We start from the raw sequence: 15,500 nt of genomic DNA, 5'->3' as shown, positions 1-15,500 counted from the left end.
ACCACGCTTCCGCAGCGCCTCCCCCCACACAGAAACACAACGTCATGCCTCTAGCTGCAAGATCGCATGCTGTGTTTTTTACCTCTTTTTTTGCCTAGCCTTCACTGATGCTTTGCACGTATCCCTGTGCCAGAGCCCATCCTCTCTGATCAAGCCACTGATGAGCACTCACATTGGGCTGCAGATACGCGCCGGCTAATCGTATGCATCCGTGATGGAAGTACGCTGGCGTTGATCAAACTTGAAGGACTTCAGATCTAGCTGCAACGCTTTCCACACCCCACAATCGTTGTACTTCTAATAATAAAAACCAAATGTCATTATCCATGAAACCGCTACTGTTGCCGCTGCGGCTAGCAATGCCACGATGCAAGGTGTATCACCATATGGTGAGCACAGAATGCGCCCGCGGAGATGCACTCGTTGCCGCCGGACGACGAAACACTGCCGGCAATACCATCTTATCACGGGTGCTTCCCATTTCATCAACTTTCATCGCGCGATGTTGAAGCCGAACTCCACTAGCAAAGCAATTCACACCTCTTCTTGAGGCAACACACATTGGCGATACGTTCAGGTGGCAATTACTAAATAAGGGCAAGTTCTAGCCCCATGCAAGGCACCAGCTACCCTTACCCTTTCTTAAGCGACTACCCACGGAGATGAACAACAAGAAAAACAACAACAACTCAACATGCCGAAATAATCATAACATACAGAACGACGCCAGTTAACGAGCACTCAATGACACGTAACAGAGTGTCAATCTGAAGAGGCGTTCACACCCCCTCATTGACAACGTCGTGGCCTAATCAGTTAAGAAACGAAATGATGCAATTTCGAAATTACCTGCGGGAATAAATGCATTCAATTTCTCTCAAAGGGATGTGTTACGTATCACAGGTTTAGTTCCTCATCTATGCTACCTAAAAACACCTGTTACTCCTTCCACCCAGCCACCCAACGAACAACAAAAAAGGAGAGCAAATGGGGACTTAATCAAATCTGCCATTTCCACCAGTACAACCCACCCCCAGAACACAAAAAAAAGAGAAAGCCACTGCTGCACATATGCAATCCGCTCTTAACTATAATCCTCTTCGGCTTCCGCCTAGGAAGCTACACACTCCTTCTTCACACCTTGACTGGAGTTGTGCGTGTCTCTAGTCTTCTTGGCGCTGTGGCTTTCACGAATCACAACGTTGCGAGAAGCCGGTATGCATCTTTTTTTCCCCCTTTTGTACCACGCGTATGTGTCAGTATGCATGTGTGTGTGTGTGTGTGGTGTGGGCTAATGTCATACGCACAGTCGCACAGACACCCATACTCACCCTTACACATGGAAGGGCATCTCTGTAGAATACGTACACAGTAAACAAACAACAAAAAAACAGTAACGAAAGCACATTCTTACATGATGCGGCCTTCTCATATATCTCTCACCACACGACAGAGCGAGCGAAGCACTAATGTCTGTCCTGCAGGTAAGTAGAGTCTGGTGCCATTTCATCGTATAGATCACTGTGAGGGGTCGTCCCAAACACATTGTACACGACATCGCCTCCGCCACCCGCACTATTCTTTACAGCTGCAGGCAGAATAACACAAAACGGTTTTGGTGACGACGGCGACCCCGTCATTTCATCAAGCTCCTCAAGAAACCATGCTTTTATGGTTTTGAAGTAGCGGATCTTGTCTCGAGCACCAGAGAGACAGGTGGCATGCATCATTATCCATTTTGGAGCCTCGTTCAACGGGTAGCGCTTCCACCGAAATGTTTCATGTCCATTCACCACCGCAACTGAACGCTCCACCTTGTAGTTGCACTTCATGTTAAACTCCCACGGAGGCAGACACTGATGTGAGACACCGTGAACGTGGTCATATTTCATGAATAGCCGCATGGCGTTTTGATCTGCACTCTCGTCCGTGCGAAAAGACATCATATCGATAAAGTACCTTAGTGTACGTTGGTTGGGACGTGCCATGTAAAATCCAGAGTTAATGCTGAGGGCAGACTTTGAGTCACACTGGTGCACGATATCGAAGCGACCTTCCAGAAGTCGCCGCATCGGGGAGAGATTCCACGTCATGTCAAGATCCGCGAGCACAAAGGCGTATCCACGCCGAAGCACCGCAATCGCTAAACGGGGTTTCACCCAAGATAATTCCTCGGTGACTTTGCGAGTAAAGCCCTGCCTCTGAGAGGCAACTGTGTCCTCTTGTTCAGCAAACTTGCTCGCATTTAGACACGGCAAACGAAACGACAAACACAACAACAATGCCTTGTCATCAAGAGTGGCAACAATCAGATTGAGCATTTTTGCTTTCCTTGTGAAGCTGTAGACGAAGTTATGCAGATGATCGCGCCAGAAGCTATTAAATACCACCATTGTGACTATACCGTTTGCATCTGCCTGAGAGGCCAGCATACTATCCAGATCGTTGTATTTTTCCTCATACGGAAAGGCAGCAACCACAGATGTGTTAATTAGCCAAGGAGCTTCAAGCGCACCAATGCAATTCTCTCTCTCAGAGGGTGATGACGCAACTGTTGCCGCGTTGATCGAGGACGGAAGGAAGTGAACAGTTGTAGCCTTCTCAATCAACGCAGGTTCTTTTATATCAGGAAACCTCTTCTGCATAGAAACCAATTGACTCAAATCAGTTGTCTCCGTGGGTACAACGCAGTGGCGACATGCACAGACGTGAATAGGGATCGGACTTACTCCAGCATCAGGAAGGCAATAGTACTTGTGAAGGTGAATACGCTCACGCACACACACCGCAATCGCGTTGCGATGAACTAACTGAAAATGAAAGCGCATGTTCTTTACTTCGAACTCCGTATGCCAAACGCTCCTGTATGTCTCGAGGTAGTAGGACGCATTCGACCCTCGAGTCTGTGGAAACATTATGTCGCCATTCGCCTTCCTACCTGGCTTCTGTGGTGGCAGAAACTTACCTGGCACCCATCCAATGAGCATGTACCACGGGTCCTGGCGCAGCAGCGAGAGGGCCGCCTCGTACGCGCCACCTGTTGTCAATGAATGTAGCAGGCCACGTGCCCACACTGGACTGGCAACAGGGTCGCCTCTGGACGAGTAGCACACAGGCGGCGCGTTTCCCACAGCAAGCGCCTTACCTCCCACTTCACCTGGCGCTAGAAGTGGCTGTTCGCGAAGTGAAAAAAGGGGGGCGCGGTTAGCCGCTCCATTCGCACAGAAATACGCCGCAGGGGAACTTTCTTCGCGGAACCCAGGACACGACGGTTGCCCAGTCCCTTGTGTGTCGCCCGTGGGGCGTCTCCTTACTGGCGGTGTGAGGGCGGCGGCTCCCCCTCGCCTACGCTCACCCACTTCATGTGCGGCAGTGTCCCGCATTCCATTTACAGCATGTTCATTATCGTTCCCATCAAAGGCGTGCGAAACCAGTAGCACTGCAGTTATCGCAACAATAGAGCAAATCAGGAATATGCACAATGCTGTTTGTCGACGCAAGGATCGACGCCTGTGACGACCGCTAATAATACCACTGGCGGTGGTAGCGATACTCCGCCACTTTGAGTGCTCCACGCACTCCCTCATTAAGAGATCTATCTCTTTGAGTTTGCAGAAGCCTCTCTACCTTACACGAGCATGAGGAGACCAGGAGACTTTAGCAGGCCGCTGAAACTCACAAGTTTATACTGTTTTATTTTTGTGTGTGCGCAAAAAAAGGCCAACAACAACTGAGCGGCAGAGCTGTTTCGCACACCAGACTACGAGAAGGAGTGCAACGCATGTGAGTTGTCATGGGCAGAAGTACGACCGTTGCGAAGCATGATTTTTATACCTCCGTCGAGGCATCACAAGATGTTTTCGTGTTTTGTTTTCGTTGCGTCCACACTTCTTCGCGACCATCTTGACTTTCAGGGCGCGGCCTCCTCCTTGTCAGATCTCCACACCATATGTGTTCTCCGGCCCGCTGCCGCTAGACATGCAGCGGTCCGCAATCTTCCCGTAGAAGAACGAGAAGGCCATCCACAACAAGACAAGTCCAACGTATACGGCGGCCGAGATGCCGTACTTGGCACCGGCGTCAAACTCACTCATGGCTGCCTCGACCTCTTCCTCCTCCCCTCGTGGGCGCCACACAACAGAGCAACGTGCTACCTCGAGGAGACTGAGGAAAAGCAACGAATGAACAAGGAAGCAAGATAACGAAAGAGACAGAGAGAAGAAGGATAACAATAACGAAAGGAGGAAAATAATGGCCAACCTCGCCTACAGAAAACACACCACACCACACCGCACAAATAGAGGGGNGGGGGGGGGGGGGGGCTCACCTCACCAACTTCACCCACCTTCTTCACAACATCAGTAGTGGACGGGCACGTCGCCCAGAATTGGATGTCGTCACTTTCTCTTCCGCCCCCTTCTCGCTCAAAGAGACACAACTACACACACTCCAAAGCGCAAAGGTGGCCCGATAGAAAGATCACAAGAAGACTTGACACAACGCAGCAAAGTGCAAGCCGATTCTCTCAGTAAGACCTTTTCTCTACTGATTCTTCTTGTCCCCCGCTGGCCGCCCCTCCACAGCACCTGCGCCAGGCTCCACAAAGGCGTAGATGACGTAGGAGGCCATGATGATCACGGTGGAGCCCAGCGCCATGAAGCCGCCGCACACGCCCGCATCGGCCCCAATGGCTGGAGCGACAAGGTGCATGCCAATGAGCAAAACGATAATGGGAATCGTGAACATCACAGCCGTGGTGATGAGAAACACACCCACAACGCGCCCATTCTGTGGGCGGCCCAAAAGCTCCACAAAACCACGGAACTCCGCCACTTTCTCCTTCATGGGCCGCATTGCCGCCTTGACAAATTCATCACGCGCCTCCCGTGAGAGCCGCACCGTGTCATGCGTCGTCTCCTCCTTCGTTGCGTCGGTGCTCTCCTCATCCAGCGGCGACGTGTAGAGCATTTTACGAATCAGCTCCGTTTCTTGCAGCTCAGCCTCTCGCAGGCTACGCTCAGTGCATTCACCCCTTGCAGCCTCTTCGGGTGCTGGTTTGCCCGCACTCTCGCTCATCCTTTCGTCAGTAGTTAAAAAACAGCGAGGCACACAGTGACTGTTGGCGCAGCTCACTCAGAAAATAACGCGTCGAAGGCAAAAAAAAAAAAGAGGTCAAAGGAAAGACGCATCGCGTGCCTGCAGCTGAAGGATTGGGGGCACGCACAAAAAAACAAGCAAAGAGACACATTTAATTCCCCCACTCACACCCCTTTTTTTTCTAAAAAAAGGGGAAAATTTGCAGTCAAGAGACAACAAAACGTTACACAGAACTCAAACACCTTCTTCCATCATCCCTGTATCCGGTAACTCTACAATAGCGGCTACCAGAGGCACGGGATTGGCAAGGCTGCTGACGCATACATGCACACCGTCACTCATCACCTCTTCACCCACACGCTCTACAAGTAGCTCATAGGAAGAAAGAAGGGAGGGCAACAGAAATGGCACATCCATAATGGACTTCGACACCTTGCAGGAGGCTGCGGGGTAACGCAGAATAATCGTTAAATCATGCATTGGTTTCTGGGTCACATTCTGGAGGGTGATTTGAATCTTGAAAACAGGACCAAGGCCTTGCACAGCGGTGAGCATGCGAAGAGAGCTGTCTGATCGGTAACTAGGCAACCCACCTACTCCTGATGTCTCACCACCACTACCACCACCACCACCACCACCACCAGAAAGTAACCCCAGGTACGACTTTGCAGTTTTGAGGCGCAGACGACAGAGATCGCGCTGAAACGACTGGTGCATGTCTACACTGTATGTACGCTCACGTTCTGCTTGCGCCACAAAGACGCTCGTAAGTGGCGGAACAGGGATGGGCACATCTTGCTCTGCAGATGGGCCAACCTCGCCTTCCGTTTCGCACTCAAAGGATGCATGGCGATGGAGCATCTCCACCACTAAGGAACCGTTCTGCAAAAGGAGAATAAGTGCCGCATCTTCGCGCCCATAACGGCCGTAGTGCATAGCGGTCACCGAGCCGTATGCCTGGCTCTCGTGGAGCAGCGACTTGCCTACATACACGCGGATTGCCCCATTGCTGAGTGCTACAACAATGCCGCGGGCTTTTGTGGATGCGCTCTCCACAATAGTGACGATGTTTGTTACCGGAAGGGGGAGGAAAATACACGACTGCCGTTTGCCCTTCAAATTAAAATATGACAACGTATTCCGCGTTGTTGCTACAGCCACAAGGTTATCGTACCGTGCAATCTGCACTATCTCTCCATCTGGAAAAATAACCGAGCCTGATAAATCCCCATTCTTTATGGAGTAGACGCATCCGTCTCGGCACGCAACAACAATGCGGTATTGAACCCGTAATGCTCCCGCTGTTAATATCTGAACAGGGACACTGGGAAACTTTACTTTAAACTGCACCTCCATTGCAGAGTTCTTCAGCACATAGATATAGCGGTCTTCTGTGCCGAAAACCAAACAGCTGCGACCATTCTCCCCGGGATCCACCCATAGAGAACCCATGCACGCCACAACTGTCATTTGTCGAAGAGGTTCATTCTTGGTCCGTTCTACAAATCGCTCTCGCTCTTGCAAGTTGTCAGAAGCCAGAAGGTCTGTAGAACGCGCCGACAGCTCCACACCGTTTTTGCGCCGCTCCTCTAACATATCCGTTGCCTCGGTGAGGGGAAGAGTGCCGTTGCGAAGAGCATCCCACACAGCTACATCCACGTCATCCAACTCTACTACAGGAACTGTAAACCGGTACAGGGGTTTCATATTCCGATACATAAAGATGTAGGGTCCACAAGCAACAGCCACAACTGGGCGCTCCACAGCATCACTCCTTTCGGCGTAGAATGTAGTCAATGCAGATGGAACAGAGAGCAACCGCAGCTGCATTGCCAGTGATGTACCGCTAAACATCTTAATTCGCCGACTACCGTCCGCAACAATCAGTTTGTAGTCGCCATCACCGTAGATATCGGCGACATCAACACAGTTCGGAAAAGCTTGGATACCCGCAAGGTGGTCGCGAAACGCGTAGAGCCAGAATTTTTGCTTCTTTCCTGACGTTTCTGATGAAGTCATTTCGTACACTTAAAAAAAAAAATACGTAAAAACTGTGTTTACGCTGTACGCTAATTACAGGAGAAAACACGAGCAACAAAGAACAGGGCATAGACACGTTCCACATGAAAACACACATACACCTACATACGCATACACAACGGAATCACTGATGAATTTGTTCATAACGAAGTCCCCATTAAATTGAGTCATCGACCTTCATTTATCCACGGTGATGTCAGGGGTGCAGACCATCTTCTTAGCTAAAAGTCCAAGTTGGTAGCAGCTTGCCTTTTCATCCGGCTGCTGTGAAGGAGCAACAGCCGTGACGATATTGCAGGCATCATCATCTCCAGCGGTGTACCCCTCAACAGCAACATCGTAATGCACACCGCAAATTTCCATTACCATACGGCCACTCCTGTACACTTTCACCTCACCAACTTTCCCTGCTGGCAGTTGTGCCAACGCAAAGGGCGGATCAGCATGAAAGCGGGGCAACTGAAGCCATACAAGCTCTCCTTCACCGTGACGCCCAACAACTGTTTCCACATCAATCTTGTTCGCAGAAGCATGGAGTATTTCCCGTTCGAAACGTAAATTAGCCTGTCTTGACCGACGCAGCTCTTCATCATACTCTTTAAGGAACATAATGCCTTCCTCCTCACCTGTGGTCTCAGGACGCTGATCATCACCTTCAACAGGACCCTCTCCATCTGATGCTCTTAGACGAGCGGGAAGGGCGCTGTCCAGCGGTGTTGGGTGGTAAACAGTCATGTTGGGGTTTTCTTCCACCATCTCAAGTATCTTCCACATGGTATTGGCAGGGAAGCGTTCAGCTTCAGCGGGCAAGTATGCAGCGGCACGATTAGCCGCCGCTGGTGCGGACTGCACACGATTCGGTTTTCGGACTGGCATGCCATCGGTGGGTGGAGCTGCTGCAGGGTGAATGTTTCGAGGTAGAGACGCCGTGGCACTGTTACTTAATGTTTCTTGCTGGAGAGCAGCCTCTTGCTGGAGGCGCAGCCGCTCTAACTGCACCAGACTCAGGTCCTCTACACCAGTACTGGAGTGTGATTCATCATTCTCGTCCTTGGGACGAACGACACGCCGTGGTTTGTATTTTAAATTCGGGAGCTTGGGGGGCATGCCGCTACTGGCAGCTATCCCTTACCAACGAAAACAATAACACAAAAGAGGTAAACTTTTGATCTACCATGCCACAGGAGGAGTTACACCTCCAGTAAGTCATTAAGACCCATATAGTTCAATTCAATAACAACACGCATCGCCTTAGAGTGTTAACAGACACATATGTACACAATCAAATACACACAAAGAGAGAGAGAGATACCACGTATGCGTCCAGTAGGGAAAAAACTCAAGCATCGATCTACAACAACAATAACATTGCATCCCCCAGCTGTTCAAATGTGCCTCGGCTCCCTAAAGACTAAGATCTCCGTCAAAGGAGCTAAACCCGGCGAACAGAAACAATGGATAGAAGGGCTTCAAACGAATGTTATTGCACCAATTCCACGCACTAGTCAACCGACCGTCAACACAGCTGCCGGCGTCGTCCATATTGTCCCCTCCACTGCCATCAAAGCCGTGACGGAAAAAATCGCGCAGAATGGCCCGCTTGGCGTTCCCTGCACCACCCCATACCTCCTTCATGTACGCACTGTGGTCAGCACTTTCATCCAGTGTATCAATGTAGGATGTGGTCCGAAGGATAGGGATGATTATACGTGATACCTGAGCGTATTTATCAATAAAATGGAAAGCGTTAGGAACCTGGTCATCACCGAGGTGTATACGCTCTGAACCCACCCAATCTCCAAGCTCCTCTTTTGTTTGTTGCACAACCTCATAGATGGCACGGTAGAGGTTCGGTGCCTTTTGAACGCGTTGATAGCCTTGACCGGTGTACCGAAACTCATACGGTTCATCGGGATTCAACATATCTTCTTCGGCAATTGTCCACAGGGAAAACATGCGATGACAAATGTTTTTCCAGAGTGAGAGGCTTTGCAGAACGAAATAGTACTGACGCCTATGATTATGGGTCAGGCGGCTCCCATTTTCTCCTTCCTCAATGCTTAAATTCGTCGAAGAGGTTGCCTCATCTGGAGAAAAGAACTCTTTTAGCAATTGCAAGAGCTGAATAGTGCTTTCCACATTGTCTTTAGCAAAGTGATTGGCATCATTGAGGCTCCGAATCGCCGTTTCCACCTCGTCAGGACTTCGGCCAGAAATCCTACTGTATTCCTTTACAAGTGTATTCACTGTCACATCCTTATGACGCAGCGCCTTGTTCAGTCTGTTCCTGTTCTTTATGAGAGGCACCGGTGTAATACAAAGGGGCATGTGCTTGTCCTGCAACATTCTTTCAATCCCCAAAGAACGGCAATAGCTTCCCACCGTGACGAGTCCCTCCGCCACCAAAAAACCCAATATGTTGCGCACATTTTCATTTTGTACCGCGTCTTGAACCATATAGAGAAACTTTACGTAGTCTGTGCGAAGAAAATCGGGATTCATCATCTTGTACCGCCTACACGTTTCGATTGATGACTGAATCTCATCCACAAACGGCGAAAAGTCCTTGTTGCGAAGGAGTTTCGCTCCTTTTTCCACGTCCAACGCAACAATGAATCCACTAAGGGCATTCGTAATCTCCCTGGCAATAATTATATCTCTTCGGTTGCTCTTCAGAGCAGCCTCACTATCAACCTTGTCGGTGTAGTGCGACGCCATGATGATGCCGCGCATCAGGCGCTGCACCTTCCGCTCTCTCGGGTTGAGGCGCAGAGGCAAGTAGTCGGCGTTGGCGATGGGGTCCGGCATGAGCTCGTACTCCACACCGGTGTCCGTTCTGTCGGAGGCGCAAAATGGCGAAAACAAGAAGCTCATTTCTCAGACACCTCGTTTGCTGGCCGCTCCCCTCTCTAATCCCACTGCTTGTGCTGCTGTGTTTGACTCCCCCAACCCCCACCTGCGGGCAGTATGCGCGTTCCCTCCACTGCCGCGCCCCCGCGAGGAAACACCAAAAACAAAAAACCAACGAAAAGAGAAGAGAGAAGCCCAAAGTCTCAACAACATCAAGAAGACGGCAAAAACGCCAATAAGAGAATCCCAAATAGACAACAACAACACAACAAAACGAAGAAAAAAAACATGCGTTGTTGTTTTCTTCGCTCACCGCCTCTTCTTTTTCTCCTCTGCCGATACGAAAGAAAAAGTTCTTTTCTTTTTGGCTCGTTATTTAAAACAAAAGAGGAGTCGGCGGAAGCGAAACGGAGAACGGAGTCAGCAGCAATTCGTGCGAGCACAAATCGGGGCAGGAACGCATGATAATAAATTCGTGGCAAAACGAAGGGAGAGACAGAGACAGAGAACAAAACCAAAAAAGAGGAGGGGGGGGGGATGCGCGTCATACTGCTCAATTGAAACAAAGGACCTTGCTCCACTTTACAGCATGACCCTCTCCACCAGACCCCCCGCCACCGTGTCGCCGTCCTGCTGCAGGACAAACCGCCCAAGTGCGCGACACACCTCGGCCTCCTCCAGTGCAATCTTGTACGGCGCGCGGAAAACAATAAGCGCCTGTGTCGCTTTCGGAATGCACTTCACCATGCCCTTGGACCACGCGCCCTGCTTGTCCATTTTGGACACCAGCGCAATCACCTGCACCTGCAGTGTAAGAGCATGCACAACCATCGTGAACACGGTGCCAGGGAGAATGGACTTCTGCAGCGTGTTGAAGGTTTGCACACGGGCCTGGAAGTCCGTCGAACAGCGGAGCAAGGCGTTGCTGCTACACCCTATGCAGCCTGGCCGCAACCCTACCAGTGACGAGCTCGTCTCGATCTCCACCGTATCACCAGCGAAAGCGACATCCACCAGAGCACCCACTGTCGGCTTGTCAATCGACTTCACTACCACTTTGGTGTCTGACGGCACAAAGACAACTTTATCCGCTTTTCGAACATGCCCGCTCTCCACCTTGCAGTAGAGTTTGGTGCCGTCTACATCTTGCAGGCTCAGCCGCAACGGCGCGTCAAGTAATCGACTCTCCAACGGACACTTGTCCAACAGTTGCACCAGCGAAGGCCCGTCGTACCACGGTGTCGCCTCGTGATCAATAGTGGAGATGTTCGTGCCACGCATACCGCTCACCGGACAGTAGCCAACGACCGCATCGTCCTTGTAGCGCGTTTGTTTCAGCAAAAATTTTAACTCGCGCACCACAAAGTCGTAGCGCTCCTGGCTGAAGTCTACAGCATCCATCTTATTAACAGCTACCACCAAGTGGCCCACACCCAGTGTCTTGAGGACAAGAAGGTGATCCTTCGTACCGTGGGCGAGCCCAACCTCAAACTCAGAGGTAGCAGCCGTCACTACAAGGAGGGCCGCATCCGCCTGTGTTGCGCTGCTGATCATGCTGAGAACGTAGTCCTTGTGCCCAGGGGCATCCAGAACGTGAATGCGACGCTGATCCGTTTCAAAACAGTAGGAACCGGCATCAATTGTCACACCACGCCGACGCTCTTCCTCTGACTGATCCAACAGCCAGGCATATTTAAAAGACTCCTTCTTCATCTGACGAGCATTCCTCTCATTCTTATCTATATCCGCCTGTGAAACCTTCCCCAACAGAAGCAGCAGGTGGCCAAGGGTTGTGCTCTTGCCAGCATCCACATGCCCGGCAATCACAACTGTGCAATCCTTTTTGCTCGGATCCGGCATCAACTCCCGCACCGTATTGTTCTTCTTTCGCTGCAGCTTGGCATCCGCCTCTGCGCCGTTGCTAGTTACCGGCTTGGGCGCCTCGCCGTCTTTCGTCGACACGTTTTCTGAGGCCTTATTGCTTTGCCCGAGCTTTAGCGTGCGCCCTCCCGCAACCGGCGCTGCGGCTGCGGTTTCATTTGAGTTTGATGGCTGCGGCGACAACGCAGGGGGCGGCGCTGGTGTCCCAGCCACCGGCTGCGCCTCGATACTTTTCCGCAGTGCAAACATAACTGCCTCCCCCACGTCGTAGTTGCACTCACGGAGGGCATCCACAGCGCAGCGCGGCAGAAGCTCTGCGCCTGGGTTCTCTGCGGTGACAAGTTCCTTCCACTTATGCTGGAACTCTGGAAGAAGCATGACGACGAGCGCGTAGTCCATGTCCTCCGGATGCACACCGTTATCCTCCGCCAAGTGCTCGCTTGTCGTTTTTGTTTTGCCTACCGAAGCCGAACTGACGCCATTGGAAGCCGCCTGGGTGGACTGCTTTTCTTGCTGCTGCTGTGGCACGGCACCGTTTGTCACGACATACTGCAGCTCGTCCTCCTCGTAGTAGTCAGCCTCCTCATCGTCGTAATATTCGTCCTCGTCGTAGTAGTCATCCTCCAGGTTATCCTCGAGATCGTTATAGAACTTCTTGTGACGGTTCATTACACTATCTTCCTACTTTCTTGTACCCAATCACCCCTCAAGCCACCACGGGGTAACGGTGCCAGCAACAACAACAGCAGCAACAGAAACAGAAAGAGAAGAGTAGCGGCAAAAAAAAAAAAGAAAGCAACAACAACAAAGAAACTCATGCATCCTTTTATATATATATATATATATACAAGAATGAAGTTGAAACGAAACAGAAGCGCATCTAAATGAAACTTGAGCGGAAACAGAGGATAACGTTAGTTGTTACATAGGCGCGCTCGCTTGTCCACTCCAGACACCCTTAGCAGGATAGCACCGCCGCAGTGGGAGAAAATGAGGGAGAGCTATCACTCGTCCGCACTAACTCCGCCTCCCGTAAGGCGCCACGAGCGTGCAGGAGGCCGCTTTCAATACCCTCGATGACATCCGCATCCAGCGCCTCACACCGTCTAATGTAGTTGATGACGCAGAGCCCCAACTCCACGCAGCCACGCACGATCTTCAGCCCAGCCTTCCGCGCCAGCAGCTGATTGCTCTCCAGAGTGTATACAGCCTTTCCAATACGCCCCAGCAGCGGTTCGAACGCACTATCGTATACCTTCACATGCGAGGCGGGTGGCACAACGAGGAGAAGCCACGTGAAGAGTACACGTGACTCGAGGAAGAAAGGGATACGCTCCGCACCAACGTAGGAAAGCGACGTGAGGAAGCTGAGCATGAGCCACAGCTTCAGCGAACTAAACGGAAGGTCCTTCCCAGAGCCTTTGTTGCTTGCATCGTTGCTCTCACTGTTACTGCTGTCCTCGCTATCAGCGCCACCTGCCGCTGCCGCTGATCTATTGCGGGGCAGACGCAACGCGACAAATGCGGCATAGGCAAGTCCAGCGTGAAATAGCACAGACGTGACGATCCAACGAAGAAGCGCAAACACCATGCTGTGGTTATGAAGCAACACTATACAACAGACCCACAACACGTTACCTCTGTTCTTTGCACTCGGCTTGTTCTGATCCAGTGCCCGATCAGCGTGCCGAATTATCCTTTCCCGCCCCACAGCTGCAGAGTGAACTAAACAGACCTTTTAAAAGACCGCCTCAACCGGCACACTAAGGAAACAGCAAAAGGAGAAAGAACAACAACAACAACAAAAAAAGCGCTTCCGAGCATTTCAACAGTCGACCACCTGCCGGTGAGCCATTCCCTTCCAGGGACACCTTCCCCCCAAGCCCACGTCTGTCAGCAGACAGATTTTTTGAATTACACCGGCCGTAAGGCGGGAGAGTATTTTCAATTTGTTCATTTTTTTTCGTTATGTATCCTATTTCTTCCTTTTCTCTCTTTTTTTGTTGTATTCTCAAACATATGCTTTTTTTATTTTTTTTGTTTCTATTCTCTTTTCGTAGAATGCACCGCCCACCACTGGACTCACTCCGTTTCTGGCATCCCACGTCTCCTCCTTCCTCCCCAAATTCCCGTCTTGTTTCTTTTTCGTTCATTTTTCTTTTACCGTATTCTTTTTTGTTTGTTTGTGTTGCCTCATCTGTTTTGCTTCCGGCGCTGTCACACCAACCCCTCATCCCTGCGTCCTCGACACCAATCTGTCAAACCTCCACACCCACACGCACTCCCGCAGTCCTCCTTCCCCCTCCCTTCCCCCCCCCACTCTTTCACACACACACACACACACACACACAGACACAGACACAGCTGGACTTATTTCCAGCACGCACTCAGCACCGTCCCCCGCGCCTGCCGGCCCGCCACCACCACCGCGCGCACAGCCCCCCCTCCCGCAGCTACAGGAGTGATGGGAGAGGGGCGACAGAATCGGAACAAACGCAAGCACAAGAGTGTAGCGTGAGCGGAGGGGAGGGAGGAGGCGTGAGGGTTTAAGAGTCCTTACCACGATTCACTTGGGGTGCTTTTTTTTTGTTCGTGGCACCAGTGAGCTTTCGTCTCACTTCGTGCGCGAGTCAAATCACCAAATTGCATAACCGCGTTTATGCGTGTGTGTGTGTGTGTGCGCACATGCATGCCGCAGCACGCAATGAGTGGTGAGCGTGCGGGGGCAGGCGGCAATGCACCCCAGCAGAGAATTGAAGACAGTGGAAAAAAGAAAAGGAATAAGAACAACGAGAAACGAAACCGGAAACAAGGAACAGGAAAAGTGGATGAAAAGCAATTCTGAAGCAAATGTTATCTTTTTTTTTGTGGATTATGCTCATTCTTCTTTGCTTTCCTTCTTTACGCCTATTTCAGTTCTTTTTTTTTTTCGTGACTCTTGGTCACATGTTCCTCAACTTTTTCCCTGCCTTCGGTTCCCTCCTTTTTTTTTGTGTTGTGTATGCCTCTTCGTTTATTGGGTAGTTAGAGAGAAGCGTGTGCGTGTGTGTGTGTGCGTATGTGCGTGCATGCGTGTCTGTGAGGGCGAGAGAGCAGGCGGACGCTCCGCCCCCGCACTCCACCACCCGCTCACTCACCCCCCGGAGACACACACAGAGACACACACACACACTCGCCCAGTGCACAAGAGAGACAGAAGGCAGACGAGGAGCGTGAGACAACGAGCGGGAGAAAGAACGAGCGAGTGTATTAAGAAGAGCCGCACCTTCTCCCTTCTCCCCCCACCCCGACACCTCTCTGCCGGCGGAGACACTGTCACGCTTCGTTGTTTTGCCTTATATATATAATTTTTTTTTTCATGTTCCTTCTGATGATTTCTTTCTTCTGCGCATAACTGATCCCTCTCTCCCGCTCCGCCCACACTCACCTGCGGCAGCGTCTCGGCACCCGCACGGTGAAGCGAGGCACGAGAACAGAGAAAGTGAGGGATGGGGGTCAGTTGGTGAAGAAGCAGAGCCCCCACGGGAAGAAAAGGAAACTCAAAAGGCAGGAGAAACAGCAAAGGCATATCTTCATCCGTTTTTTCCACTCACCTGCCTTCTGACAACCCTGCTTTGGTCCGACCTCCGTTG

General features: G+C 51.1%; 7 protein-coding genes across 7 annotated transcripts; all 7 read right to left on the bottom strand.

Annotated features, from left to right (window-relative positions):
• Positions 1 to 1,466: 1,466 nt before the first annotated feature.
• Positions 1,467 to 3,587, bottom strand: DQ04_02691070 (hypothetical protein; the record flags this gene model as incomplete). Its single annotated transcript, XM_009312125.1, has 1 exon — positions 1,467 to 3,587. One exon carries the CDS (start codon positions 3,585 to 3,587, stop codon positions 1,467 to 1,469), a length of 2,121 nt encoding a protein of 706 aa, XP_009310400.1.
• A 955-nt stretch (positions 3,588 to 4,542) lies between these two features.
• DQ04_02691060 (hypothetical protein) lies at positions 4,543 to 5,076 on the bottom strand (the record flags this gene model as incomplete). The annotated part of the gene is made up of 1 exon (XM_009312124.1): positions 4,543 to 5,076. The coding sequence occupies one exon, from the start codon at positions 5,074 to 5,076 to the stop codon at positions 4,543 to 4,545; it is 534 nt and encodes a 177-aa protein (XP_009310399.1).
• A 255-nt stretch (positions 5,077 to 5,331) lies between these two features.
• On the bottom strand, positions 5,332 to 7,116 carry DQ04_02691050 (putative Bardet-Biedl syndrome 1 protein; the record flags this gene model as incomplete). The annotated part of the gene is made up of 1 exon (XM_009312123.1): positions 5,332 to 7,116. The coding sequence occupies one exon, from the start codon at positions 7,114 to 7,116 to the stop codon at positions 5,332 to 5,334; it is 1,785 nt and encodes a 594-aa protein (XP_009310398.1).
• A 198-nt stretch (positions 7,117 to 7,314) lies between these two features.
• Positions 7,315 to 8,244, bottom strand: DQ04_02691040 (hypothetical protein; the record flags this gene model as incomplete). Its single annotated transcript, XM_009312122.1, has 1 exon — positions 7,315 to 8,244. The coding sequence occupies one exon, from the start codon at positions 8,242 to 8,244 to the stop codon at positions 7,315 to 7,317; it is 930 nt and encodes a 309-aa protein (XP_009310397.1).
• A 297-nt stretch (positions 8,245 to 8,541) lies between these two features.
• On the bottom strand, positions 8,542 to 10,011 carry DQ04_02691030 (hypothetical protein; the record flags this gene model as incomplete). The annotated part of the gene is made up of 1 exon (XM_009312121.1): positions 8,542 to 10,011. The coding sequence occupies one exon, from the start codon at positions 10,009 to 10,011 to the stop codon at positions 8,542 to 8,544; it is 1,470 nt and encodes a 489-aa protein (XP_009310396.1).
• A 558-nt stretch (positions 10,012 to 10,569) lies between these two features.
• DQ04_02691020 (elongation factor 1-alpha (EF-1-alpha)) lies at positions 10,570 to 12,537 on the bottom strand (the record flags this gene model as incomplete). The annotated part of the gene is made up of 1 exon (XM_009312120.1): positions 10,570 to 12,537. One exon carries the CDS (start codon positions 12,535 to 12,537, stop codon positions 10,570 to 10,572), a length of 1,968 nt encoding a protein of 655 aa, XP_009310395.1.
• A 289-nt stretch (positions 12,538 to 12,826) lies between these two features.
• Positions 12,827 to 13,459, bottom strand: DQ04_02691010 (hypothetical protein; the record flags this gene model as incomplete). Its single annotated transcript, XM_009312119.1, has 1 exon — positions 12,827 to 13,459. One exon carries the CDS (start codon positions 13,457 to 13,459, stop codon positions 12,827 to 12,829), a length of 633 nt encoding a protein of 210 aa, XP_009310394.1.
• Between the last annotated feature and the right edge of the window lie 2,041 nt (positions 13,460 to 15,500).

The sequence above is a fragment of the Trypanosoma grayi genome (genome assembly GCF_000691245.1).
Source record: "Trypanosoma grayi strain ANR4 Tgr_269_V1, whole genome shotgun sequence".
NCBI lineage: Eukaryota > Euglenozoa > Kinetoplastea > Trypanosomatida > Trypanosomatidae > Trypanosoma > Trypanosoma grayi.
The sequence above is the reverse complement of the archived record's forward strand: the minus strand, read 5'-3'. Positions and strand labels throughout refer to the sequence as shown.